We start from the raw sequence: 25,651 nt of genomic DNA, 5'->3' as shown, positions 1-25,651 counted from the left end.
GAATTTTCTTTCCATTTTGATAGGGAGACAAACATTTGGTAAACAGTTTTATGAGGTCATTTGGGTTTCTATTATAATTCTTTAATTTCTTACCAAGTTCAGCTGTATGATCTGAAAGTTACCAGAAACCTGTACTTGTCCAAAAGTGCTTTCTATGAATCGTCTTGAAGATGAAGCATTTTTGCAAAAGCATCAGAGTGAAACAATAACTCTCCATGGATGAAAAAAGACTTAAAAAGGCACAGGGAAAGATCTGATTAAAATGCAATTGGACAAACTTAACCAAGTTGATATACAACATTTTAAGATAATAGCTAAAATTGACTGATAACAGAATATCAGGACATATTCAAATTTTAGGAACTTCATATAATTTCTAGAACACTTACACTAATGACATTTATCCATACAGTATAACCTAAGAATGTTTATCACCACGCATTTGCGAATGCTTCTCATGTAATTTAATATACCAGATAATTCTAATTTAATATTTCTCACTGAGATGCTTCACGGGCCCTTTGAAACATCCCAAAGTTAGCTAGAGAAAGAAAAACCTATGAAGCTTACAATATGTCATCAAAAGCAGCTCAATATTGCAGGAATACTTTATTCTCTTAACAGAGAAAATCAAACTCCAGTTTGTACCAGCCTACTTTTAGTAACAAAATTTATTTACTTAATTAAATTGAATCTAATCTTAGCCAATGTTGACCATGAACAAAACTCTTTCCTTAAGGTTCCTTTTCCACAAACATTCTATCACTTTCTGTATCCATATTAGTTTGTCCCTTATTTTCTTTCTCATCCAGAAACAACCAGCTCTAGGATAAAATTACTCTTTTTTTCACTTAACAAAATATTTCCATTCTTTATACCTTCTCTCATTGACAACATATATACTACTTTCTTTACATATTGTAAAGCTTCCCTTACTATCTTTAGTAGTTTAATTGCATATATATTGTAATTTTTAAGCTTTAAAAACCTTATTCTCTAGCAAAAACCAAGAAGCAAGCAATTGTGAACTGTTTCTTACATCAGCATTTCCTCACTGGCACATTTAATGAAAACATTCCATAACCTTTAAAAACATACATTTTCTCATAGCATAATTTCTTTCTTTTAACATGGTCCAAGACGTTTGTCTAATAAACATATGTTTTTAGCTTTTCTCTCATAAGAAGATAGGCAAACTTAGACTTGCCTAGCAATCAATATTCCAGTATTTTATCTTAATTAAAAATGATCTAGACATTCAATGAATTCTCATCATTTACCTTAATTTAGTAAAATTATAAAATTTCAAGTTACCAACCTCTGGAGAAATTAAAGCGTAATTATTCCTAAAGAGTTCACCTAAAAGCTTCTATCCCATTTATCTCTATTTCAGTGCTTATGAAAATATCATCATACCAAGTTAATTTTTTTGCTGACAAATTTTACAGCAGATATAATACGAACTTATTTGGCTTCTATTAAATCTAGGTATGATAAATGTATTATATTTAATATTGATGACTCTAAAGACATTTCTGTATTAATTAAACCAACAAACTGTAACTTTAATGCCAGATATTAATTTCATATTGAATATTCCCCAGATCACGAGAGTTTCTGTTGTATTTCTGAGAATTTATATAAGCACTTAATTTCCTTTAAGCAGATTAAATAGAGCTTATTCATAGATTCATTTTTACATGAAGACAGAATCAGAGATCTCATAGCTTTATTTTAAAACTTAGTCATGAATCAGACATTATAAAACTCATTAGTTTATAAATAACAGTTGGAGTAAGTTTACTCACTTGAATTTTAAGCCTCTTTTCCCTTTTTTCCTTTCAGTTTCAGGTTCTACTGATTAACCCAAGGCTGTAGTCTCAGGCATTGTGGACTGTGTTTGCATTCCAAGGACATGATAAGAGTTATAACTTAAAGCTTTCTCCTAGGAATACTTTTGTTCTCTCAGGGTCAGAATTTTGAAAAAATATTTTATCAAGCCAGTTTCCTCTGAGTAAAAAAAGAACCAGTTTTGGAATTTTTCTCAAGTCTAAAGAATATTGTGGCCACACAGTGTTGGAAAAATCATTTTCTTTCTAGCTCTTTGTAGGAGCATAACTAACGCTCTCCCACTTTTGCAAATTACATCCCAGGGGACTATGAGATAGAATAGAGCTCCGATTCCTCCCACCCCCACCCCCTTTTTTCTCATTTTGCGGGTATTTCCAGAAACACATCAGAACCAGGCAGAGTGTTGGCTGGTGGCCTTTCAGGGTTGTAGTTCCCTAGCATGAGAATGGAAAGTTTCTTATCTGGAATTCCAGACAGGGGTGCAGATCAGCCTTGGTCTAACAGGGAGTTTTCCAATTACCACTCAGGCAGTGCTGGATGGCTGAGGGACTCCTCGACCCAGAAGGGGAAATCCAATTAAAGTGGCATTCCACTTAAAACCAGATGACCAAGTTTTACGTCTCCCCTCCACACAGCCCCCACCAAAAGGAAAATTCCAAGCAAGGCAACCCAGTAAGGAAGAATACCATGGTGTAGTCACATAGGAAGTTCTGCCACTTACCAGAGAGGTCTCACAGACCAAACCAGATCAGGACCAGAGCCTTGTTTCCATCACTATGGAATCAAAACTGCCATGGGCCAGGAATGTCCAGTCAGTGCAAGCACTTGGGGCTGCTCCTGAGAAAAAAGTGCTCAGGCAGCTGCTGGACAGGATCCATGAACTGCCAATGGCCAGGGGCCAGTGTGCCATTGGCAAGATGCCCACTTGGGATGGAAGGCCCACCTGGGTCACCAAAATTGTTTTCCAGCCAAACTTGGGTTTGCTCACCCAACATGCAGCAAAGCCAACCTACTGACACTGCGTTGTGGTGAAGGAAAGTACAGCATTTATTGCAAGGCACCCAGCATGGGGCCAAGCAAGGAGAATGGGTAGCTTGTGACCAAAAGACCCAAACTCCCTGATGTCCTTCAGGCAAGGGTTTTTAAAGGAAAGGTGAGGGAGAGGGTCATGGGTGCCATATCAGCCTGTGGACATTTGTCTGATTCGGTGGGTGATGAGGTAACAGGGTGGTATTTCAGCAGTTAACATCATCAACCTTCTGATTCTAACCACTCTAGGGGTCTATGTGCTTGTGGTCAACATGCAGTTAACTTCTCCACCTGGTGAGGATTTAGTATCTGCAAAACAACTCAGGATATAGTTCAGGATATTACTTATAGCCCTTGTGGAGGAACTAAAGGTCCTTGAGTTCATTAAATGGCTAAATTATCATTACTTTGACTTGCTTGACTGTTTTCATTTGTTTCTGCATTTTCTCACTTCTCTGATTAAATTTGCTCTTTGGAAATTGGGGAAGGCCTAGGAGGCTAAAGCTTTTCTACAAACAAGAGGCAGGGGACATGGGAGGGTGGGGTCTGTCACCACAAAGGTCCTGCAGGGTCTTGCTTGGTTTCAAGCACTTTTCTATATCAGGTGCTGTGCAAAGCACCCTCAGCCACAACTCTGATACTCAACTCTAAGCAGGTGCTATGCATACCCTCTTTTACATCTGAAAAACAGGAATAGCAAGGTGGTCATTTGCCCAAGGTCAAACCACTAGCCCAGCATCACACCTGAGGTCACCACTTCCGATGCTGTGCTCATGACCCTGCTGTGTTTCCACCTGCTTTTCCCACCAAGGGCTATGATTCTGAATCCAGTCCTCACGTCACCAAGCACTCAGTGAATGCCCAGGGCTGTGCGTGCAAAGTAAACATCTCATCTTGGCTCCTGGTCAAATACATGTGTAAATAGTTCGAAAAAATCCAAAGCAATATAAATGTCTAGGAATTTGTAGTAAGCTGTGAGCTGGTGTCAGTCAAGAACACCTTCATGGAAGTAGATTTCAAGGTGGGTTCAGAGGAGGGAGGGGACCCAATATGCCCCAAAGAGTGGTCTGATGATACCTGGATCAGAATCATCTGGGCCAATGCCTAGACCTTGGTTTTGATTCCAGTGAGAGTGGGCATAGAGGGAACTTACCTCAACATAATAAACGCCATATACAACAAACCCAGAGCTAACATCATTCTCAACAGTGAAAAGCTGAAAGCATTCCCTCCAAGATCAGGAATAAGACAAGGATGTCCACTGTCGTGACTTTTATTCAACATACTAGTGGAAGTCCTAGCCACAGCAGTCAGAGAAGAAAAAGAAATAAAAGGGATCCAAACGGGAAAAGAAGTAAAACTGTCACTGTTTGCGGATGACATGATACTATACATAGAAAATCCTAAAGATGCTACCAGAAAACTACTAGAGCTCATCAGTGAATTCAGTAAAGTTGCAGATACAAAATTAATACACAGAAATCTCTTGCATTCCTACATACTAACAGCAAAAGATCAGAAAGAGAAATTAAGGAAACAATCCCATTTACCATCACATCAAAAAGAATAAAATAGCAATAGGGACTTCCCTGGTGGTCCAGTGGTAAAGAATCCGCCTTACAATGCAGGGGACTTGGGTTCCATCCCTGGTCGGGAAAATTGGATCCCACATGCTGCAGGGCAACTAAGCCCGCATGCCACAACTACTGAGCTTGCGCGCCTCAACTAGAGTCTGCATGCCGCAAACTACAGAGCCCACACGTTCTGGAGCCTGCGCACCACAACTAAAGAAGAGAAAACCCACATGCCACAACTAGAGAGAACCCCGTGCACCACAATGAAGAGCCCGCATGCCACAATGAAAGATCTCGCATGCCACAACCAAGACCCAATGCAGCCAAAAATAAAAATAAATAATAGATCTTAAAAAAAAATATATATATATATATATATATATGTAGGAGTAAACATACCTGAGAAGACAAAAGACCTTTACTCTGAAAACTATAAGATGCTGATGAAAGAAATCGAAGATCACACAAATAGATGGAAAGATATACCATGTTCTTGATTGGAAGAATCAATATTGTCAAAATGACTATACTACCCAAAGCAATCTACAGATTCAGAGCAATCCCTATCAAATTACCAATGGCGGACTTCCCTGGTAGTCCAGTGGTTAAGGCTCCACACTTCCAATGCAGGGGGCACAGATTTTATCCCTTGTCAGGGAACTAAGATCCCACATGCCATCGGGCATGGCCAGAAAAAAAATTACCAATGGCATTTTTCGCAAAACTAGAACAAAAAAATTTTTAATTTGTATGGAAACACAAAAGACCCCGAATAGCCAAAGCAATCCTGAGAAAGAAAAATGGAGCTGGAGGAATCAGGCTTCCTGACTTCAGACTATACTACAAAGCTACAGTCATCAAAACAGTATGGTACTGGTGCAAAAACAGAAATACAGATCAATGGAACAGGATAGAAAGCCCAAAAATAAACCTATGCACCTATGGTCAATTTATCTATGACAGAGGAGGCAAGAACATACAGTGGAGAAAAGACAGTCTCTTCAATAAATGGTGCTGGGAAAACTGAACAGCTACATGTAAAAGAATGAAATTAGAACACTCTCTAACACCATACACAAAAACTCAGAATGGATCAAAGACCTAAATGTAAGGCTGGACATTATAAAACTCCTAGAGAAAAACATAGGCAGAACACTCTTTGACATAAATTGCAGCAATGTCTTCTTTGATCCACCTTGTAGAAGTAATGAAAATAAAAACAAAAATAAACAAATGGACCTAATTAAACTTGAAAGCTTTTGCACAGCATAAACAAAATGAAAAGACAACCCACAGAATGGTGTTGCCAACCCCATTTGCCAACAAAGTGACCAACAAAGTATTAATCTCCAAAATATACAAACAGCTCATGCAGCTCTGTATCAAAAAAAAAAAAAAGAAACCAAACAACCCAGTCACAAATGGGCAGAAGATCTAAATAGACATTTATCCAAAGAAGACAAAGAAATGGCCAAAAAACACATAAAAAGACATCAACATCACTAATTATCAGAGGAATGCAAATCAAAACTACAATGAGGTATCACTTCTGTCAGAATGGCCATCATCAAAAAGTCTACAAACAGTAAATGCTAGAGAGGGTGTGGAGAAAGGGAACCCTTGTACACTGTTGTGGGGAATGTGAGTTGTTACAACCAATATGGAGAACAGTATGGAGCTTCCTTAAACTAAACACAGTTACCATATGATCCAACGATCCCACTCCTGGGCATATATCCGGAGGAAGTCATAATTCGAAAAGATACATGCACCCCAATGTTCACTGCAGCACTATTTACAATGGCCTAGACATGGATGCAACCTAAATGTCCATCGTCTCAAATACCTCAGGTTTTGTACTTGGGAAATGGAAGGAGCACTGATTAGAAAGCAGGGAGAGGAAAGCAGTTTGGTGGAAGAGACCAAATTTAGTTTTATTTATGTTGATTGAAAGATACGGTGGAATTTCTAAGAAAGGGGTTGGCTTTACAGAAACTTTTTCTGTAAAAGGCCAGACGGTAAATATTTCAGCCTTCATGGGCCTCTTAGGTCTCTGTCACGTACGCTCCTGAGTGGAGGGGTTTATTTACAACCCTTAAAGATACAAAAACCATTCCCACCTCATGGGCTGTGGTTTGCCAACTCCTGCCCTAAGCAAACTGTCCTATAACAGCTGAAAACACAAGCATAGAACGTGATGAGAAGTCAAGGCCAGAAATCCAATTCACTACTGAGTCAGTGTCCATTCATTTCTTACTGCCTGCCTCTTTCACTGTTGATAGTTAACTCTTACTAGTGATTATAAAAGTTTTTTTAAAAAACAAAACATACCATTGTTAAAAAAAAAAAGTATGTTCCATCAGTGGAGCCCAGTGTTCCCAATTCCAGCCCCACCAGTGGTCCCCTCAAGGGACTCTGCAGCCCAGCGACAGGCCAGCACAGGCAGAAACAGCGCTGTGGACCGGGAGCCATGAGGCCTTCACCTCACTTTCTGGTTGGATACTTTGAGGTAGGTCCCAGTGTCCACACTTTACAGACAGGAACAAAGCTCAGGGGTCACGTGGTCTGCCCGGTTCACTCCCGCACGCCTTTAGCCCCACAGTGGGCTGGCAAAGTGCTCTCTCCCTAGCCGCCAGAGTTACCAGAACAACACTGCCTCTCCTTTGGATACTGAAGTTGTAACAGAACCTGTGAAAATCTGTTCTTAATATATGGGCATTCACTAAGGCCTAGCCGTAAGTGGAGGTCCGCTAGGGAAGACTACTCTGGAAGAAAATGGAACTCGTAACAGACACCCAGCAGGTAACTCCTACATCAAAGCACCCCGTTACTTAACATGAAGACAGAAATGCTGGCGCAAACAGTCACCCACTCTTACGAAGCCAAAAGACACTGGCTCAAATCAGAGACACTTGCAACGGTTGGTTCTAATGCCAAATGGGCAGAAGACTCTTCAAAGGATATTCAGCACCATTGCTTTTCCTACAAGAAGAGAAGCCTCTGATCCCAGAGTCCCTGGCACTGCTTCTACAGTAACAGCGAGGCAGGGCCACCCGACCAGGAGGCTGGCGCCTACACAGACCACGGGATGGCCTGGGGCCCAGCTTCCGGAAAATACTCTCGGTTTCTCTTGAACATCAGCCCAGTAACTTCTGGTTTATCTGCATATTTGACACAGTAACTAGTGCATTTCAACTTTATTCCTACCAGACTTCAGGGCCACAATAACAGGGATGTAACACAGGAAACTGAGGAAAGGCAGCAGAATTCTGGATTTCTTTCTATGCTTTTGGCAAAAAAATAAACCTTACGCAAGTAATACATTGTCAAAATAAATACCTCCTCCTGATACACATTTCTCTAAAACACTAAACTGGTTGGTTTGGTTAAACATAAAAATGTATCCCATTTCATGTTCAGAAACTAAAATGAAATAAGGATGCTTTCTTTATGTTATTGTATACATATAATTAAAAACACATGTTCGTAATTAAATCTAAGGTCTGTGGTCAGTGGGAGATAATGAAGTCTGACAAATTAAGTGATGTTTGTAGAACACAAGACGTGAGTACGGGCAGGTCGGCGGAGGCTGGGCAGAGGCCACGCCCAGCCCCTGACGGAGCACAGGGCTCCTGGGGCACTGAGTGCCAGGCCTGGTCTGAGCAGTCACAGCTGGACCTGGCAGGAGCCCTGGGGCTGACGGCCTGGAATGTGTCATGTTAACAAGCTTCAAGGCCAACCTCAGGCTCTCACGTTTAAAACCTGCTCCCGCCCTCTGACAGGTCATCCTTCCTGAGAATCCGAGGCAAATATCCACCCAGCAAACCTGCGGATCAGCACCCACAAGAACTTTCCATTTGAATGTGGGAGGTTACAGAGTGTGAGAAAGCCATTCCTTTTTCACCCTGATACTTTGGTTTCTAGGAAAGGGATATCAAAAGTTTAACTTCTTAAACAAAAAATCTTTCCACCAAAAAAAGAAAGGTAAAGGTGAACAACAGGCCCGAATGTAGCAAATTCAGCCCCTTTCCAGAGTCCTTCTCCTCAGTGTCCCCAGGCATGCAGTAACCGCGAATGTTCCCTCAGACACACATGAAGAACGTGTGTGTACAGCCTCGGCTGTCAACTTGCTGCCTGGACTCTGTGTCTCCTGTCCTGGGTGCAGGGAACCACAAGGCCAGGTGCCAGTGGTCTTTCAAGCCCTGGCGCAGGCGGGGGCTGCCAGCCCCTCCAGCTCTGAGTTCAGGCAGCCGATAACCCACTCCAAGGCCTTGTGACCCGGCTGAGAGAATAGCAGTGAGGATCCTCCCGGGGAAGAAGGCCTCGGTCAGGTCCCACCGCGCTCACCTTCTCCAGCCTCCTGCCTAGGTCATCTCAGGAGAGGGGCCGCCCCTGCGTGCTGGGGGTACCTTCTGAAGGTCAGTGCAACAGCAGTGTTGACAGATACTCATTAAGAAACACTAGCAGAGAGTATTTCTCAAATTAGAAATCAAGGTTAAGTTTCACACGGCCATCCACACAGCTTCGTGTATTCTGTCAGACAACATTTGCTACTGTACTAATGGTGAATTCCAAATACAAATAAATATTGAATCCACTTTCAGACCAAACTGAAAGTTACAAAGCCAAACACTTTTGCACTAAACAAATTTTGAAGATAATCACTACTGCTTTCTTAATGACTAACACCCCCCAAGAAAAAAATGTATTGATAATGGAAAACATAGGAGAATAAAAACCCAGCACATGCATGTGCTTATTTTTACCCAACTTCAGTCTACCAGAAAATGAAAGAGTCCAAATAACTGACAGTTACAACTGTCCTTGCCCTAAAAATGCAATCTTCCTCCAAAACTACGCAGGGAATTTCTGCACATCATAGCCATTGTAGAAGACTCACAAGAATCCACCCTTTCTGGCACTTTTATCTCCGCTTCAAAAATGTGGTTTGCACAGACTCACAGATACAGAAAACTAGAGGTTACCAGTGGGGAGAGGGAAGGGGCACGATAGGGGTGGGGGATTAAGAGGAACAATCTACTACGTATAAAATAGAGAAGCAATAAGGATATATTGTACAGCATAGGGAATATACTCAATATTTTATAATAACTATAAATGGAATATAACCATTAAAAATTGTGAATCACTATGTAGTACACCTGAAACTTATATAAAATACTGTAAATCAACTATACTGCAATAAAAATGTATGTGTATACATATATTTTTTAAAACCATGGTTTCCAAAATGACAGATATTCATGTCTCCCTCTAGAACAGAACTCCCTACATGACAAGTTTAGACCATTACCTCTATGAGATTATACAGAGTTACCTAGAGGTCATGGAACAAGAGGTTCACTGCAAAAAAGAGTCACCCAGTGTAGAGGGCAATGCTTCGCGCTGACTGTGTCAGAGTAAAGCCCCCAACACAGACGGACACAGAGGAAAGCTTCCTTCACACTCATCTCTATAGGCAGGAGGGAAGCAAGGACAGGATGCCATAATGAACAGGAAAGATTTAGAAATCTAGAATACAGTTTGCCAAGACAAAAACTAGTGAAAAAGTTGGAAGGTTTGTCAATTTTGTTAATCTTTTCAACAAAACAACTCTGGTTTAATAATTCTATTATTTTCCTATTCTCTATTTCCTACTCAGCTTACAAGTATTTTGTTAAGGATTTTTGCATCAGTATTCATAAAGGATATCAGTCTGTAGTTTTATTTTCTGGGGGTGTCTTTGCCTAATTTTAGTATCAGGCTAATACCGGTCTCTCAGAATGTTAGGATGTATTCCCTCCTCTGTTCTTTTGGAAGAGTTTGCGAAGGATTGTTGTTAATTCTTCTTTAATGTTTGGACTTTTCTTTGTTGGGAGGTTTTTAATTACTGATTCAATCTCTACGTGTTACAGGCCTGTTGAGATTTTCTGTTTCTTTTTGAATCAGTTTTGGTAAGTTGTGTGTTTCTAGAAATTTGTCCATCTCACTTAGGTTATCTAATTTATTCTGGTATAATCGTTCATAGTACAGGCATAACTTGGAGATATGGCAGGTTCAATTCCAGACCATGAAAATAAAGCGAGTATCACAATAAAGCGAGTCACAAGAAATTTTTGGTTTCCCAGTGTATATAAAGTTAATTTTATACTATACTGTAGTATATTAAGTATGCAATACCATTATATCTAAAAATATATATACATACTTTAATTTGAAAATACTTTATTGCTAAAAAATGCTAATTATCTGAGCCTTCAGCATGTTGTAGTAGTGACATCAAAGATCACTGATAACAGATCCCTGTAACAAATATAATGAAAAAGTTCGAAATATTTCAAGAATTACCAAACCATGACACAGAGACATGATGTGAGCAAATGCTATTAGAAAAATGGTGCCAACAGACTTGCTTGAGGCAGAGGTGCCATAAACCTTCAATTTGTAAAAAAAAAATGCAGTATCTGCAAAGTGCAGTTAAGTGAAATGCAATAAAATGAGGTATGCCTGTATTTTCTTATATCCTTTTACTTCTGTAAGGTCTGTAGTAATGCCCCCACTTTCAATTCTGATTTTATTTTGAATCCTTTTTTTGTTCTTGGTCAGTCTAACTAAAGGTTTGTCAATTTTGTTAATCTTTTCAAAACAACTTTTGGTTTCAATAATTCTATATTTTCCTAGTTTCTATTTCATCTCCTCTCTAATCTTTATCATTTCCTTCTGCAAGCCATGGATTTAGCTGCTTCTTCACTTTCTAGGTCCTTAAAGTCAGGTTAATGATTTGACAGCTTTCCTCTTTTTTTAACGTATGTGTTTGTAACTATGAATTTCCATCTGAGCACTGCTCTCACTGCATAAGTTTTAATATGTTGTTTTCATTTTCATTCATCCCATTTTATGATTTCACTTATAATTTCTTCGACTCACTTGTTGTTAGATGTACATTTTTAAAATTCCACATATGTGAATTTTCCAGTTTTCCTTTGATTTCTAACTTCATTTCTAACTTCATTATGATCACAAAAAATACTTTCTATGATTTCAGTCTTCTTAAATTTACTGACACTTGGTTTTTGGCCTAACATATGGTCTATCCTGGAGAATATTCCATGTGCTCTTGAGAAGAATGTGTATTCTGCTGTTATTGAGTGAAGTGTTCTATATGTTAGGTCAAGTTGGTTTACAGTGTACTTCAAATCCTCCATTTGTTTACTGATCTTCTGTCTATCCAATAATGGACATTCTATCCATTACTGAAAGTGGACTATTGAAGTCTCTATCATAGAATTGTCTATTTCTCTCTCCTGCTAATGTTTGCTGCATATATTTGGGGGTTCTGTAGTGTGGTATATATATATATCTTTCTTTGCCTTTTGTAACAATTTTTGCCTTAAAGTCCATTTTTTCTGATATTAGTGTGGCCACCCAGCTCAGCTCTCTTTTAGTTACCATTTCCATGGAATATCTTTTTCCATCCTTTCACATTTAACCTATTTATCTCTTTGGCTTTAAAGTGAGTCTTTTATAGCCAGCATATATAGTAGGATCATGTTTTTTCATCCATTCTGCCAATCTCTGTCTTTTAATTGGTAAACTTAATCCAGTTACCTTTAAAGTAAATGTTAAAGATGTACTAACTTCTTATATTTTGCTATTTGTTTTCTATAAATTTCACAACTTTCGTTCCTGAATTCTTTCTTCACTGCTTCCTATTATGTTTGATTTTCTTTAGTATAACATTTTGATTCCCCCTTTGTTTTATTTTTTATATAGTTTTTAGTTATTTTCTTACTGGGTATCCTGGTAATTATAATTATCATCTTAAATTCATAAAAATCTACTTTGAATTGATACCAGTTTTAGCTTCGATAGTGTGTTAGTCAGGGTTCTCCAGAGAAACAGAACCAATAGAATGTGTGTGTGTGCGTATACACACACACACACACACACATACACATACACACAGGGATTTATTTTAAGGAATTGGCTGCTCTACTTGTGGAGGCTGCGAAGTCCAAAATCTGCAGGGTGGGTTAATCAAGATTCATTCAGCGCCCCACTTGTTGGTTTAGGTATTTGACTAGAATCCAGAGTTCTACAAGTTGATTCTGTCATATTTTTTCTTGCCAGTTTATTGACTGTTTCAATGGGAGGACTGTTCAATGATTTGTTTCAGAAGTGGGAGCACCCACCTCTACCATTTTCCATGAAGTCACTATTTATGTATTTTTTTAACCTTTAATTTTGAAATTAATGTAGACTTACTGGAAGCTGCAAAGGTAGTACAGGAACAGCCAACATCCCTCAGTAACGTTTTACGTAATTGTAGTGCAGCCTCAAAACCAGGAATTTAACACACACAGTGCAGCACAGAGAGCTTTAAAAAAGATCACTTCAAGCAAGGCTTAGCTGTATGAAATTTCTCATCAGAGACAAAGAGATCCTGAAAGCTTTCAGAGAGAAAAAAAAGCCACATACAGAGGCTCAGGAATTGGAGTGGAAAACGATGGAGGAGTGCCTTCAAAATTCTGAAAGTATTTTTATCTACAGCTGTATGTCCAACCAAGCTTTGAGTGAAGAGTGGGAACAGAAGGGACATTTTCAGATGTGCCAAATCTTGGAAGCTACTATGGCGTGTCCTTCCCCATCCTGTGGTAAGAAACAGAGAGAGGAAGGCAGGGAGGCCAGGAGACAAGGGCTCCAGGAGGGGAGACAGGCCGAGGAAATGGCCAGGAGGGATGACAGCCACACAACTGCTGGTCAGAGAGAGCAAGACTGGCCTCCAGGAAGTACAGCACCAGAGAAATGAGAAAGGGGTGTGCTACCTACAGGGTCTGACCTTGGAAAAGGATGTCACAAGGTGCTGCAGAGAGCAGGTGAAGAGGTGAAGAGTGTGGGGGACTCAGCCAGAGACTTCTAAAAATAAGATTAAACAGATGAAGAGGATAAGACAGTTACTACCTTCAAGGAGAAAAAAGCTACATAAGAAAGAAAATGTAGGAACTTCCCTGGTGGTCCAGTGGGTAAGAGTCCGTGCTCCCGATGCAGGGGGCCCAGGTTCAATCCCTGGTCAGGGAACTGGATCCCACATGCCGCAACTAAGAAGTCCTCATGCCACAACTAAAGATCCTGCGTGCCGCAGTGAAGATCCCGCATGCCGCAAATAAGACCCGGCGCAGCCAAAATAAATAAATATATTTTTTTAAAAAAGAAAGAAAATGTAATTACAGTACACTTTTTCACTTGGTTATGTATGTTATGTTATGTTAGGTTAGGTTAGGTTACTATGTTATACATAGTTATGTATGTTTTAATTATGGAACCAATGTGCTTTTAACAATAAGTTACAATATAGCTACATTGGAGAAATGGGAGAGGGGAAGAAGATTTAAGAGAGAAAATAACCATCTACCATGGCAGGAAGTCAGCAGATAAAGTCTAAAATTGTTGAATCAAGAAACAGCAGAATATGCTTATTTATTTAGAAATCTAACAGTAAATGCCAAAACTATCAAAAGAGTGAACAGTCCCCTCAGAAGGGTAGAAGAGTGCTTTGCAGAAGAGGTAAGAGGGATTGTTTTTGTCATAAAACTTTTAACTCTATTTCACCTTACGCTATGTGCATAAAACATTCTCATAAAAATAAAAATGAATTCCATTTCATTTTGGATTGGAAGTACTATTATCAAAGAAAAAGCAGTACCTAAAAAAACCACAGTAGAATATAGTTCTACCCATCCTTTACGGAGAGCTTCTCTAAAGTTTTTATAATTTGAAACACACTAAAAGAGATACTACATTTTACTTTTGAAAATGAGAAAATTAGAACTCCCAGTGGGTGGTACCTTGACGCTAACAGGACAGCTGAGAGCCTGAAATCACAGCCCTTTTGCTGCGACCTCCTGACAGTGGCTGCGGGTGCCTGCGTGGTGAGGAGCAGTACGGCTGCGACCTCCTGACAGTGAGGCTGCGGTCCGGCTGGGGGCCCCAGATGGCGGGACAGTCTAGTTGCAGCCCAAGGGCAGAGCATGCGGCTATTCCCACCAATCCTAACTGTCCCTGTGTCGCCATCGGGGTGGACACCCCGACTCTAGCGTGTGCAGATCCGTGACGGGTAAGACACGGACACACGTCAACTGCCTCTGCGGTGACAACTGGTGGCCAGATGTGTGTGAAGAGACCGGCAGTGAGACTGTGGATCAAGGGCGAGTGAGGGAAATGGGGTGTCCTCTGAAAAGAGACAAGCTCTTTAGTGAGACCCCGAGAGTTGGCAGGAGAGCTGGAGCTGAGGAAGGACAGATAAGGCCCCACAGCCGTCTGAGCAAACCCGACTCGGGTGGCAGAGCAGGTGTGTGGCTCAGCGTGGAGTCGGCAGAGCGGTGGCCCGGCCTCCTCCCAGCAGGTCTGCTCCCCGGGCGCCACCACCAGCTGGGCCTCCTACCCTGTGTGGTCATGACCGACAAGGCTGGCGGAGGCTGTGGCCCAGCAGCTCCTGCCTATCCCAACCCAGCCAGGACCGCACTCCAGACTTGCTTCTTCCTTCTTCTCTTCCTTTTCCTGCTTTTTGATGTTTTTTTTTGGTGAGGCATCTGATTAAAGATTGAGGCAGTTTAGCTCTAGTTTATGAGGAAACAGAATGTGACAGAGTCCACAACTCAAAGTGACAGCATCACATACACACCACACACACTCCCCACACACCATCAAACACACACATGCACATGCACAAGCAGGACGCCCACAAGGCGGGCAGGCTCTCTGCATGAGGTCACCCTAGTGGTTCATCCAAGGAAGAAGGTCATGATCCTGAGTTCAAGGTGACGGTCCTGGCAAACTTAAGCATCAGTGGCTTAAACAAAATCAGCAGGAAGTTCTTAAAGGAGCCTGAGCCACGGGGCTCACGTCTGTTGACAGAGGCACTGAGTGTGCACACATGCCACAGACAGACTGACCGACAGACGGTGGGAAGCAGGGCCCAGAGCATCACAGCTCGGAAAGCCAAGAGTGAGAGGAGGTTCAAGGAAGGAGTAAGGAGTAAGGATTCCCTGAACAGAGGGAAGCAGAAGTACAGAGACAACTGCTGACCACACGAGTGTCAAATCCTCTCTGACACCCCAGCCACTTGGCCTAGGAAACCAAGGAGTGTTTGTGAAGCTCATGGAAATGCTGCAGACGGCTTCGGCCACTAAAAGCGACTGGCCAGTGAGGATGCACAGCTGGCAGCATGAGGGGAGGAGGGCTGCCTTCTCACCACAGCACTGACGCCCAGGCCTGAGGCACCTTCACAGGAACGTGGGTAGGTATTCTAGTCTTGCCCCCAATGAAAATTGCCCCCATAAGATCAGCCCTTCACACTGTCTGGACCTGCTCGTGACAGCCTTCCTGCTGAGGACACACCAGTCCCGGGACACATGACCATGTGCTGAGAACAGCTTGAAGGAGAAGCTGAACTGCCCTCAGAGACGAGATAACAAACCTGAACATAAATCCTGCCATGAAATGAGTTGGTGCATTCAGAGGAGGATGAACCCAGTTAGGTTTTTCACTACAGGGCTGGAGACCCCCATGCAGCTGTGTCTTGCAGACCCCCTCCCAGCACACAGGCCATGCACACGGTGAGCAGGCACCAGATCCTCCCCAGGTTCAAGAATCCTGTAGTTACCGCCGCTCAGCACAAGGGGCGCTGCAGGCCTCGTTAGCTCAGGGCACGTTCAGCATTTTCAATTATCCACTCAATAGCAGCCCACCCCTAGAGCAACACAGAAAGATTTCAACGTGGTGTCAGAAGTCCTGCCTGTCTCACTGCAGACAGCAGGCTATGCAGGTCACATAAATGCACAGGGACAGCCCTGCAGCTCTGCAGCAAATGCAGCCAAGACGTTCCGCAGGCAGCTTCTCAGCCCCAGAAATAAGGTGGCAACTGTTCTGCCTGAAATTGCCGCACCAGCTTGAGCTATGCTGAGTCCGCAACCTTCATGAGTGCCGTTACCTACTGAGGGCAGTGATGGGAGCATGGCCCCTCAGCCTCCTCCGTGAGTCACCCCTAACTTCTAGCTCCTGAACTGCGTGCGGGGCCACCCGCCTCTCCACCTCCATCTCCCCCTCCGGTTCCCCCTCTGGCTTCTCCTCCATCTTCAGGCCACTGGCTGCCCCGGCATCCCCCAAACTTGTCTGAGATGCTGTCGGATGGCAACCACAGCTGGGGCAGCCGTGATTCTCCATAGGCCTCCAAAACAGCAACCCCCAAATAAAGTGAAATAAAAGACCTTGATCTGGCCTCACTGAGTTTCCCCTGACTTTTCTCATAAAGGGCTGAGGTGACTCTGGTCTCACCCAGTGCTGCCTTCCTCCCAAAATATTCTTCAGCAAACACTCAGGCCTGCCCTAAGCCAGACCCCGGACACACAGAGTGAGTCGGTCAGGTTCTGTCCCCAGGACTCGCAGAGTGGACATGATGCATGCTGCTCTGGGCAGGGGGCCTCCCCAACTTTCTTGAGCTGAGCTGAGCTACTGCCGACCTTCCTCAAATCTGGATTTTTCTAAAAATAGGGCAGACTGGCTCTCTATTAGTGACTAGACCAATGAGCCTAAATGCAAGAATAAATGGCTCTTGGCCAAGCCGTGACCTGAGCGTGGTAGGAAGGGAAGGACGGCTTAGGTGCCATCCCACTGGTCCCAGAATGAAGAATCTCTTCTGACCAAAAAGAACGAGAGAGAGAAGGGGAGAGAGGAGAGTCAGGGTGGCGGCAGAAGGAGGATGGCAAGGGGAGCTGGGCAAACAGCCAGGCCCTGCTCTGGCACCCAGCACTGCCTGGGATGTGCCTCCCAAACACCCAAGCTCTTCCTGCCAACCCCGCTGGAGAGGCCAGGGCTGATAGCCACCTGGTCCATCCCTCCCCCACTCCCTCCACAAGGCTTGCTCCCAAATCCCACCAGAGCGAGAGGCAAAGGGAAACCCTGCACACGGAGAAGCTCAGCCAGAGCCACTCAATGCCGATTAAATATGAAACTGCTGAAAATCCCGAGTGTCCTGCCTGCCCACACCAATACCTGTCCTGGATGTGTGGGGTGTGTCTTGTTAACTGAGCCCAGATGGTTTGGCTCTTGGAAGGGGTGGCTGCCTTGCTGGCCTGTGTTCCCCCAGGCCTGGAGCCCTCCCCACCTGCCTGCGGTCAGTAGGACCCCCGCTCATCTGGACCCCGAACAGCTAGAGATGGTACCTTCTTTGCGTTGGACGATATCGTGTTGGCCATCAAACTTTCCAGATAGCTGCCGAGGCTGATCCCCTTCACGGTGATGACGGCTTCTTGGGTGAGCACGGTCCTGCAGGAGAGCAAGAAGTGAAGGGTCTGAGCAGCCGGGGGGTGGGGGGAGCCCCCGCCCCAGCCTTGGAGTTCAATGTCTGCTTACCTTCCTGGGTCCTCCGGGTGGGGTGTGTACACCAGCCTCTCGCTCACCGACACCCAGTTTGTGAGTGTGATCTTAAAACAGGAAACAATGGCTGTAGGTTCTATTTCTCTTGCATTTCTTCCCAGACCATCTGCCCCCACCCCTCCCATCCCCGAATCTGCACTTACTGGAGCCAGAGGAGAAGAAACGCCAAGGCCCGCCAAGGCCCAGGAAGCACGGCCAAAGTACAGCCCAGGGACACTGCGTCCTGGCCACTCCTGGGGACAGTCACCGCCCTCCCTCCACACCCCACCCAAACCTGAGCCGGGCTCATTAGCTGTCATCATTGTATGTGCAATATTTTTATGCCAGGCTCTGTATTTAATAAACCTCATTTTCTTTCATTAATCCTCAGGACAATACGGTGAGGTTTGCTCTTTTTTAGACAAGGAAAGTGAGGCTCAGAACAGGTTGATCACTGACACCCGCAGCCATACACTGATTCCGTGATAACCAGGACGCAGGCATGCGGCTGTCCCGCCCAAAGCCCCTCCTTTCCACTAGACCTCCTACAACAGCAAGAACCGTCCCTCTTTACCGACAACTAAGCCTTCTTGAAGGAGGAAGAGTAATTTTCCAAGTGAAGGAGAAGAGAGAACAATATATAAACTGTCAGTAATGGCTGATGTGGACACACCCACCCGGCTCCCTGTGACTTTGTGGAAGGGCTGCCTGGGCTGAGGAAAGGGGGCCCCGGGCAGAGGTCCAGGCGGTACACCAAGGAGCCTCCGCACACAGTGACACGACCCACAGGGTAAGGGGCCTGACATAAACCATGCTCCTGGGCCACCCGTTTTCCCCAACATGCTCTTTGAATGTGCATTAGGCCAATATCAATGGTTCTTCATTGTGAGACGTGAGAGAGGAGGCCAGGAGAAAAGTGGCTGTTTGCGAAGAGCCGAGTGTGCTGTTGGCGGGCAGGATGGAGGCTGGGGGGGCGGGGAGGCACTGGGGAGGCGCACGGGGGCCCCAGGGCTGCCACTCTGTCCCCTGGCCTGCCCACTGGTTACAAAGGTGTGTTCACATCATTATGTGTGTTCTATACATTTTTATACTGGAATAAAAGACAAGTAAGATACTGCTAAATAAGGTCAGCCTTTCTATTAAAAATAAAAGATCACTTAGACCAAAGGTGGGCTGGAAATAAAATTAAATGAAGACATTACGCACCATCGTGGCCATTGCTTACATTGGTGGAACAGAGCTCCATTTTCTTTCCCACTGGATCCACAACAGAATGTTCTCTGATGTATGTCAAAGTCCTACTGGTTCCCAAAATCTGAAAAACAAAGCAAAACCAGCATAGTGACGTGTTAGAAACTCCACCTTATATCCTGGAACACCGACCGTCATTTCCTATCCACTACTCATCTCTTCAACCAGGGACGCAGGTGTGGCTGCAGCAGCACCTCTAGCTCCACCAGGTGCCTCTGTCCAGCAGGTGGGACGGACACACGAATCAGGGACATAGGGACCGGTGCTTAGACAGAGGAGAAAGCAGGGCAGGAACTGGGGTGCTGAGGTCAAGGTTAAGGACAAGGTCCGGCCGGTGAGTCAGCTGTGGACCGACCCTGACCCCCACCCCCCAGGCCCCGCTGTGTGGTATGAGGCTGGGGTGGGGGGACTGGGTGTGGGGAAGGGGTGGGGGACCGGGGGTCATGGGGTTTTGGGGGTCCTGTGGGCAGTGTCCCCACTGCAGATGGGTCAGGGGATGTGTTGAACACTCAGGTGGACGATTAACTCAATTCACAGAGAAACAAACCATCTCTGGGGCTTCCCAGAAATCCCAAATGGGAAGGTTGTCATTCCCTGCATATGGGTGCCAGCTGGGCTGGCGGATGTAGACAGCTGTGTGAGTGGAGCTGGGGGTCATGCGGGTGCAGCCGGGCTCCACTGGGGGCTCACCGCTCTCACGAGGCTGGGCAGCCCCCACTCGGTGCTGAGGAGGCGGTGGCTGTGAAGCCGGCCCCGGCTGTCCACACTGCGCTCCAGCACGTCGACGCCCACGACACTGGGGTTCATGGGATTCGGGTACTTCCTCATGGCAGCCTTGATGACCGTGTCCCACGGGTGGCTGGAGGAAAACGCAACCAACAGCATGAGCAGGCAGTGGGTCCAAAGTCAGGTCAACCCTGTTCTTCAAGCTTTGTTCCAACAAATACACCTGAGGAGTTGGGCTCTGGACCCAGATCCTGGATCCCTGATCCCCCGGGCAACCCGGGGGCGGGTGGGGGGCACAGACCAGACTCAGGCCTGGCCATCCCAGGTTGGCTAAGGGCCCCCTCCTTCCCCAGCTCTGCAGAGCCTAAAGTGGCAGAATGCTTTGGTCTGGGGCTTCTGGGCAAGAGACAATGTCCCTATTCCCTGCCTGTCACCACCTCCCGTGCTGCTCTGTGGGCTGCAAGGCCGGGGGGCCAGGGCTCATTCCTGCCTCCACCTGGTCACAGTAACTGTGGGGGCCCTTTTGCTGACCGCCCGCCTCACCCCTGCAGCCCACCACAGGCCAAAGCAGCACACCTGCCCAACACGGATCACCCACAGCTGCTGCCCAGCTATGAGGTCCTGAAGCAACTACTTTGTTCCAACTTCTAAGCAGTATGTGACTTGAAATGGCTACATGTTTTCTGATTATTAAAAAATGTATTTTAAATTTTGAAAAATAACACAGGATGAGGAAAATAAAAATCCACAATTTCACTATCTGGAGACAAGTCTGTGCAGGCGCCCTGTAGATGCCACCCCTCCCCTCTGGCCCTAAGCCCTGGAGTGAGGGGTGGACACCGGTGTCCCTGTTTGTTTCCTGCCATCAGAGACCACACAGCTGCCCCTGCTCCCCAGAGCTCTGTGCCTGTTGAGGCTGGCAGCCCTAAAGGCATCCAAGGGCTCACAGTCCGAGGTACTCAGGGTGGACCTTCCCCAGGCGCTGCTGTCCTGGTTTTTCCTTCAGGATGCGCGCCCAGGTGCATCCCCACAGAGGTGAGTGCGTCTCAACAACACCGTTGTTTCCCCATATGTACCCACACAGGTTTGAGCGGCATGTACAGACAGCCCAGACCCAAGACCTAGAGACACGCATGCATGCACAGACGTCCACACGCTCAGAAATTAAACTGGGATCATGCTCCTTACATGCACTGATTACTGCTTTTTATATGTAACAGACGAACATTTTCCTGCATCATGAGGCTATTTTCAGAAATACGACTCTAAGTAACTGCACAACAGGCCACCCTGTGGACAGAGGTGTAACCAGACCCCTCTGGCAGATTATTATGTTTTTAATCTAGTTTTTATTTATATTACTTTCATCATCATTTAGTCCTGGAAACCTTACATTTCTTTTTTTTTGGTATATTTTTTGAATTTTATTTTTTTATACAGCAGGTTCTTATTAGTTATCCATTTTATACATATTAGTGTATATATGTTAACCCCAATCTCCCAATTCACCACACCACCACCACCACCCCCCCCCGCCACTTTCCCCCCTTGGTGTCCATATATTTGTTCTCTACATCTGTGTCTCTGTTTTTGCCCTGCAAACTGGTTCATCTGTACCATTTTTCTAGGTTCCACATATATGCATTAATATACGAGATTTGTCTTTCTCTTTCTGACTTACTTCACTCTGCATGACAGTCTGTAGATTCATCCACATCTCTACAAATGACCCAATTTCGTTCCTTTTTATGGCTGAGTAATATTCCATTGTACATATGTACCACATCTTCTTTATCCATTTGTCTCTTGCTGGGCCTTTAGGTTGCTTCCATGACCCGACTGTTGTAAACAGTGCTGCAATGAACATTGGAGTGCATTTGTCTTTTTGAAATATGGTTTTCTCTGGCTATATACCCAGTAGTGTGATTGCTGGATCATATGGTAATTCTATTTTTAGTTTTTGAAGGAACCTCCATACTGGTCTCCATAGTGGCTGTATCAATTTACATTCCCACCAACAGTGCAAGAGGGTTCCCTTTTCTCCACACCCTCTTCAGCATTAGTTGTTTGTAGATTTTCTGATGATGCCCATTCTAACTGGTGTGAGGTGAGATACCTCATTGTAGTTTAGATTTGCATTTCTCTAATAATTAGTGATGTTGAGCAGCTTTTCACGTGCTTCTTGGCCATCTGTACGTCTTCTTTGGAGAAATGTCTATTTAGGTCTTCTGCCCATTTTCTGATTGGGTTGTTTGTTTTATTAACATTGAGCTGCAAGAGCTGTTTATATATTTTGGAGATTAATCCTTTGTCCGTTGATTCATTTGCAAATATTTTCTCCCATTCTGAAGGTTGTCTTTTCGTCTTGTTTGTAGTTTCCTTTGCTTTGCAAAAGCTTTTAAGTTTCATTAGGTCCAATTTGTTTATTTTTGCTTTTATTTCCATTACTCTAGGAGGTGGGTCAAAAAAGATCTTGCTGTGATTTATGTCAAAGAGTGTTCTTCCTATGTTTTCCTCTAAGAGTTTTATAGAGTCCGGTCTTACATTTAGGTCTTTAATCCACTTTGAGTTTATTTTTGTGTATGGTGTTAGGGAGTGTTCTAATCTCATTCTTTTACCTGTAGCTGTCCAGTTTTCCCAGCATCACTTATTGAAGAGACTGTCTTTCCTCCATTGTATACCCTTGCCTACTTTGTCACAGATTACTTGACTATAGGTGCGTGGATATTATCTCTGGGCTTTCTATCCTGTTTCATTGATCTATATTTCTGTTTTTGTGCCAATACCATATTGTCTTGATTACTGTAGCTTTGTAGTATAGTCTGAAGTCATGGAGTCTGATTCCTCCAGCTCTGCCTTTTTTCCTCAAGACTGCTATGGCTATTCGGGGTCTTTTGTGTCTCCATACAAATTTTAAGACTTTTTGTTCTAGTTCTGTAAAAAATTCCATTGGTAATTTGATAGGGATTGCACTGAATCTGTAGATTGCTTTGGGTAGTATAAGCATTTTCACAATATTGATTCTTCCAACCCAAGAACATGGTATATCTCTCCATCTGTTTGTATCATCTTTAATTTTTCTCATCAGTGTCTTCAAGTTTTCTGTATAAAGGTCCTTTGTCTCCCAGGCAGGTTTATTCCTAGGTATTTTATTCTTTTTGTTGCAATGGTAAATGGGAGGGTTTCCTTAATTTCTCTTTCAGATTTTTCATCATTAGTGTATAGGAATTCAAGAGATTTCTATGCATTAATTTTGTATCCTGCTACATTACCAAATTCATTGATTAGCTCTAGTACTTTTCTGGTGGCATCTTTGGGATTCTCTACGTATAGTATCATGTCATCTGCAAACAATGACAATTTTACTTCTTCTTTTCCGATTTGGATTCCTTTTTTTTTCTTTTCCTTCTCTGATTGCTGTGGCTAAAACTTCCACAACTATGTTGAATAACAGTGGCGAAGGTGGACATCCTTGTCTTGTTCCTGATCTTAGAGGAAATACTTTCAGTTTTTCACCATTGAGAATGATATTTGCTGTGGGTTTGTTGTATATGGCCTTGATTATGTTGAGGTAGGTTCCCTCTATGCCTACTTTCTGGAGAATTTTTTATCATAAATGGGTGTTGAATTTTGTCAAATGCTTTTTCTGCATCTATTGAGATAATCATATAGTTTTTATTCTTCAATTTGTTAATATGGTGTATCACATTGATTGATTTACGTATATTGAAGGATCCTTGCATCCTGGGGATAAATCCCACTTGATCATGGGGTATCATCCTTTTAATGTGTTGTTGGATTCTGTTTGCTAGTATTTTGTTGAGCATTTTTGTGTCTATGTCCATCAGTGATATTGGTCTGTAATTTTCTATTTTTGTAGTATCTTTGTCTGGCTTTGGTATCAGGGTGATGGTGGCCTCATGGAATAAGTTTGGGAGTGTTCCTTCCTCTGCAATTTTTTGGAAGAGTTTGAGAAGGATGGGTGTTAGCTCTTCTCTAAATGTTTGACAGAATTCATCTGTGAAGCCATCTGGTCCCAGACTTTTGTTTGTTGGAAGATTTTTAATCACAGTTTCAATTTCATTACTTGTGATTGGTCTGTTCATATTTTCTATTTCTTCCTGCTTCATTCTTGGAAGGTAATACCTTTCTAAGAATTTGTCCATTTCTTCCAGGTTGTCCATTTTATTGGCATAGAGCTACTTGTAGTAGTCTCTTAGGATGCTTTGTATTTCTGCAGTGTCTGTTGTAACTTCTTTTTCATTTCTAATTTTATTGATTTGAGTCCTCTCCCTCTTTTTCTTGATGAGTCTGGCTAATGGTCTATCAATTTTGTTTATCTTCTCAAAGTACAAGCTTTTAGTTTTATTGATCTTTGCTACTGTCTTCTTTGGTTTTTTTTCATTTATTTCTGCTCTGATCTTTATGATTTCTTTCCTTCTACTAACTTTGGGTTTTGCCTGTTCTTCTTTCTCTAGTTCCTTTAGGTGTAAGGTCAGATTGTTTGAGATTTTTCTTGTTTCTTGAGGTAGGCTTGTATTGCTATAAACTTCCCTCTTAGAACTGCTTTTGCTGCATCCCATAGGTTTTGGATCATCGTGTTTTCACTGTCATTGGTCTCTGGGTATTTTCTGATTTCCTCTTTGATTTCTTCAATGATCTCTTGGTTATTTAGTAACGTACTGTTTAGCCTCCATGTGTTTGTGTTTTTTACGTTTTTTTCCCTGTAACTGATTTCTAATCTCATAGCGTTGTGGTCAGAAAAGATGCTTGACATGATTTCAATTTTCTTAAATTTACCGAGGCTTGATTTGTGACCCAAGATGTGATCTATCCTGGAGAATGTTCCATGTGCACTTGAGAAGAAAGTGTAATCTGCTGTTTTTGGATGGAATGTCCTATAAATATCAATTAAATCTATCTGGTCTATTGTATCATTTAAAGCTTCTGTTCCCTTATTTATTTTCATTTTGGATGATCTGCCAATTGGTGTAAGCGAGGTGTTAAAGTCCCTCACTATTATTGTGTTACTGTCGATTTCCTCTTTTATAGATGTTAGCAGTTGCCATATGTATTCAGGTGCTCCTATGTTGGGTGCATATACATTTATAATTGTTATATTTTCTTCTTGGATTGATCCCTTGTGGCAGAGCTCAGTAAAACTTTAATCTGCTTGACTGCTGATGGGTGGGGCTGGGTTCCCTCCCTGTTGGTTGTTTGGTCTGAGGCAACCCAACACGGGAGCCTACCCTGCTCTTTGGTGGGGCTAATGGTGGACTCTGGGAGGGCTCACACCAAGGAGTACTTCCCAGAACTTCTGCTGCCAGTGTCCTTGTCCCTGCAGTGAGACACAGCTACCCCCTCCTCTGCAGGAGACCCTCCAACACTAGCAGGTAGGTCTGGTTCAGACTCCTATGGGGTCACTGCTCCTTCACCTGGGTCCTGATGCACACACTACTTTGTGTGTGCCCTCCAAGAGTGGAGTCTCTATTTCCCCCAGTCCTGTCAAAGTCCTGCAATCAAATCCCACTAGCCTTCAAAGTCTGATTCTCTAGGAATTCCTCCTCCCTTTGCTGGACCCCTAGGCTGGGAAACCTGATGTGGGGCTCAGAACCTTCACTCCAGTGGGTGGACTTCTGTGGTATAAGTGCTCTCCAGTCTGTGAGTCACCCACCCAGCAGTTATGGGATTTGGTTTTATTGTGATTGAGCCCCTCCTACTGTCTCATTGTGGCTTCTCCTTTGTCTTTGGACATGGGGTATCTTTTTTGGTGAGTTCCAGTGTCTTCCTGTGGATGACTGTTCAGC

General features: G+C 43.6%; 1 protein-coding gene across 12 annotated transcripts in view; it reads right to left on the bottom strand.

Annotated features, from left to right (window-relative positions):
• Nucleotides 1–25,651, bottom strand: part of PRELID3A (PRELI domain containing 3A) — a 112,192-nt gene that overhangs the window by 51,061 nt on the left and 35,480 nt on the right. For 6 of the 12 annotated variants that reach the window (XR_003005773.1, XR_003005772.1, XM_024763927.1 and 3 more), the window contains exons 2-5: nucleotides 19,809–19,977; nucleotides 19,093–19,182; nucleotides 17,865–17,935; nucleotides 17,675–17,777 (exon numbers count right to left, since the gene is read on the bottom strand). Coding sequence is in view for 7 of the 12 variants with exons in the window: in XM_024763927.1 (XP_024619695.1) it covers nucleotides 17,675–17,777; nucleotides 17,865–17,935; nucleotides 19,093–19,182; nucleotides 19,809–19,946 (402 nt within the window). In the remaining 5 variants the exon portion in view is untranslated. Of the gene's footprint in view, nucleotides 1–17,674; nucleotides 17,778–17,864; nucleotides 17,936–19,073; nucleotides 19,183–19,808; nucleotides 19,978–25,651 lie in introns of all 12 variants that reach the window. The other 6 variants (XR_003005775.1, XR_003005776.1, XR_003005774.1 and 3 more) reach the window with 1 other exon arrangement.

This window comes from Neophocaena asiaeorientalis, unplaced genomic scaffold (genome assembly GCF_003031525.2).
Source record: "Neophocaena asiaeorientalis asiaeorientalis breed wild unplaced genomic scaffold, Neophocaena_asiaeorientalis_V1.1 scaffold110, whole genome shotgun sequence".
NCBI classification, from domain to species: domain Eukaryota; kingdom Metazoa; phylum Chordata; class Mammalia; order Artiodactyla; family Phocoenidae; genus Neophocaena; species Neophocaena asiaeorientalis.
This window is presented reverse-complemented; position numbering and strand designations above follow the sequence as displayed.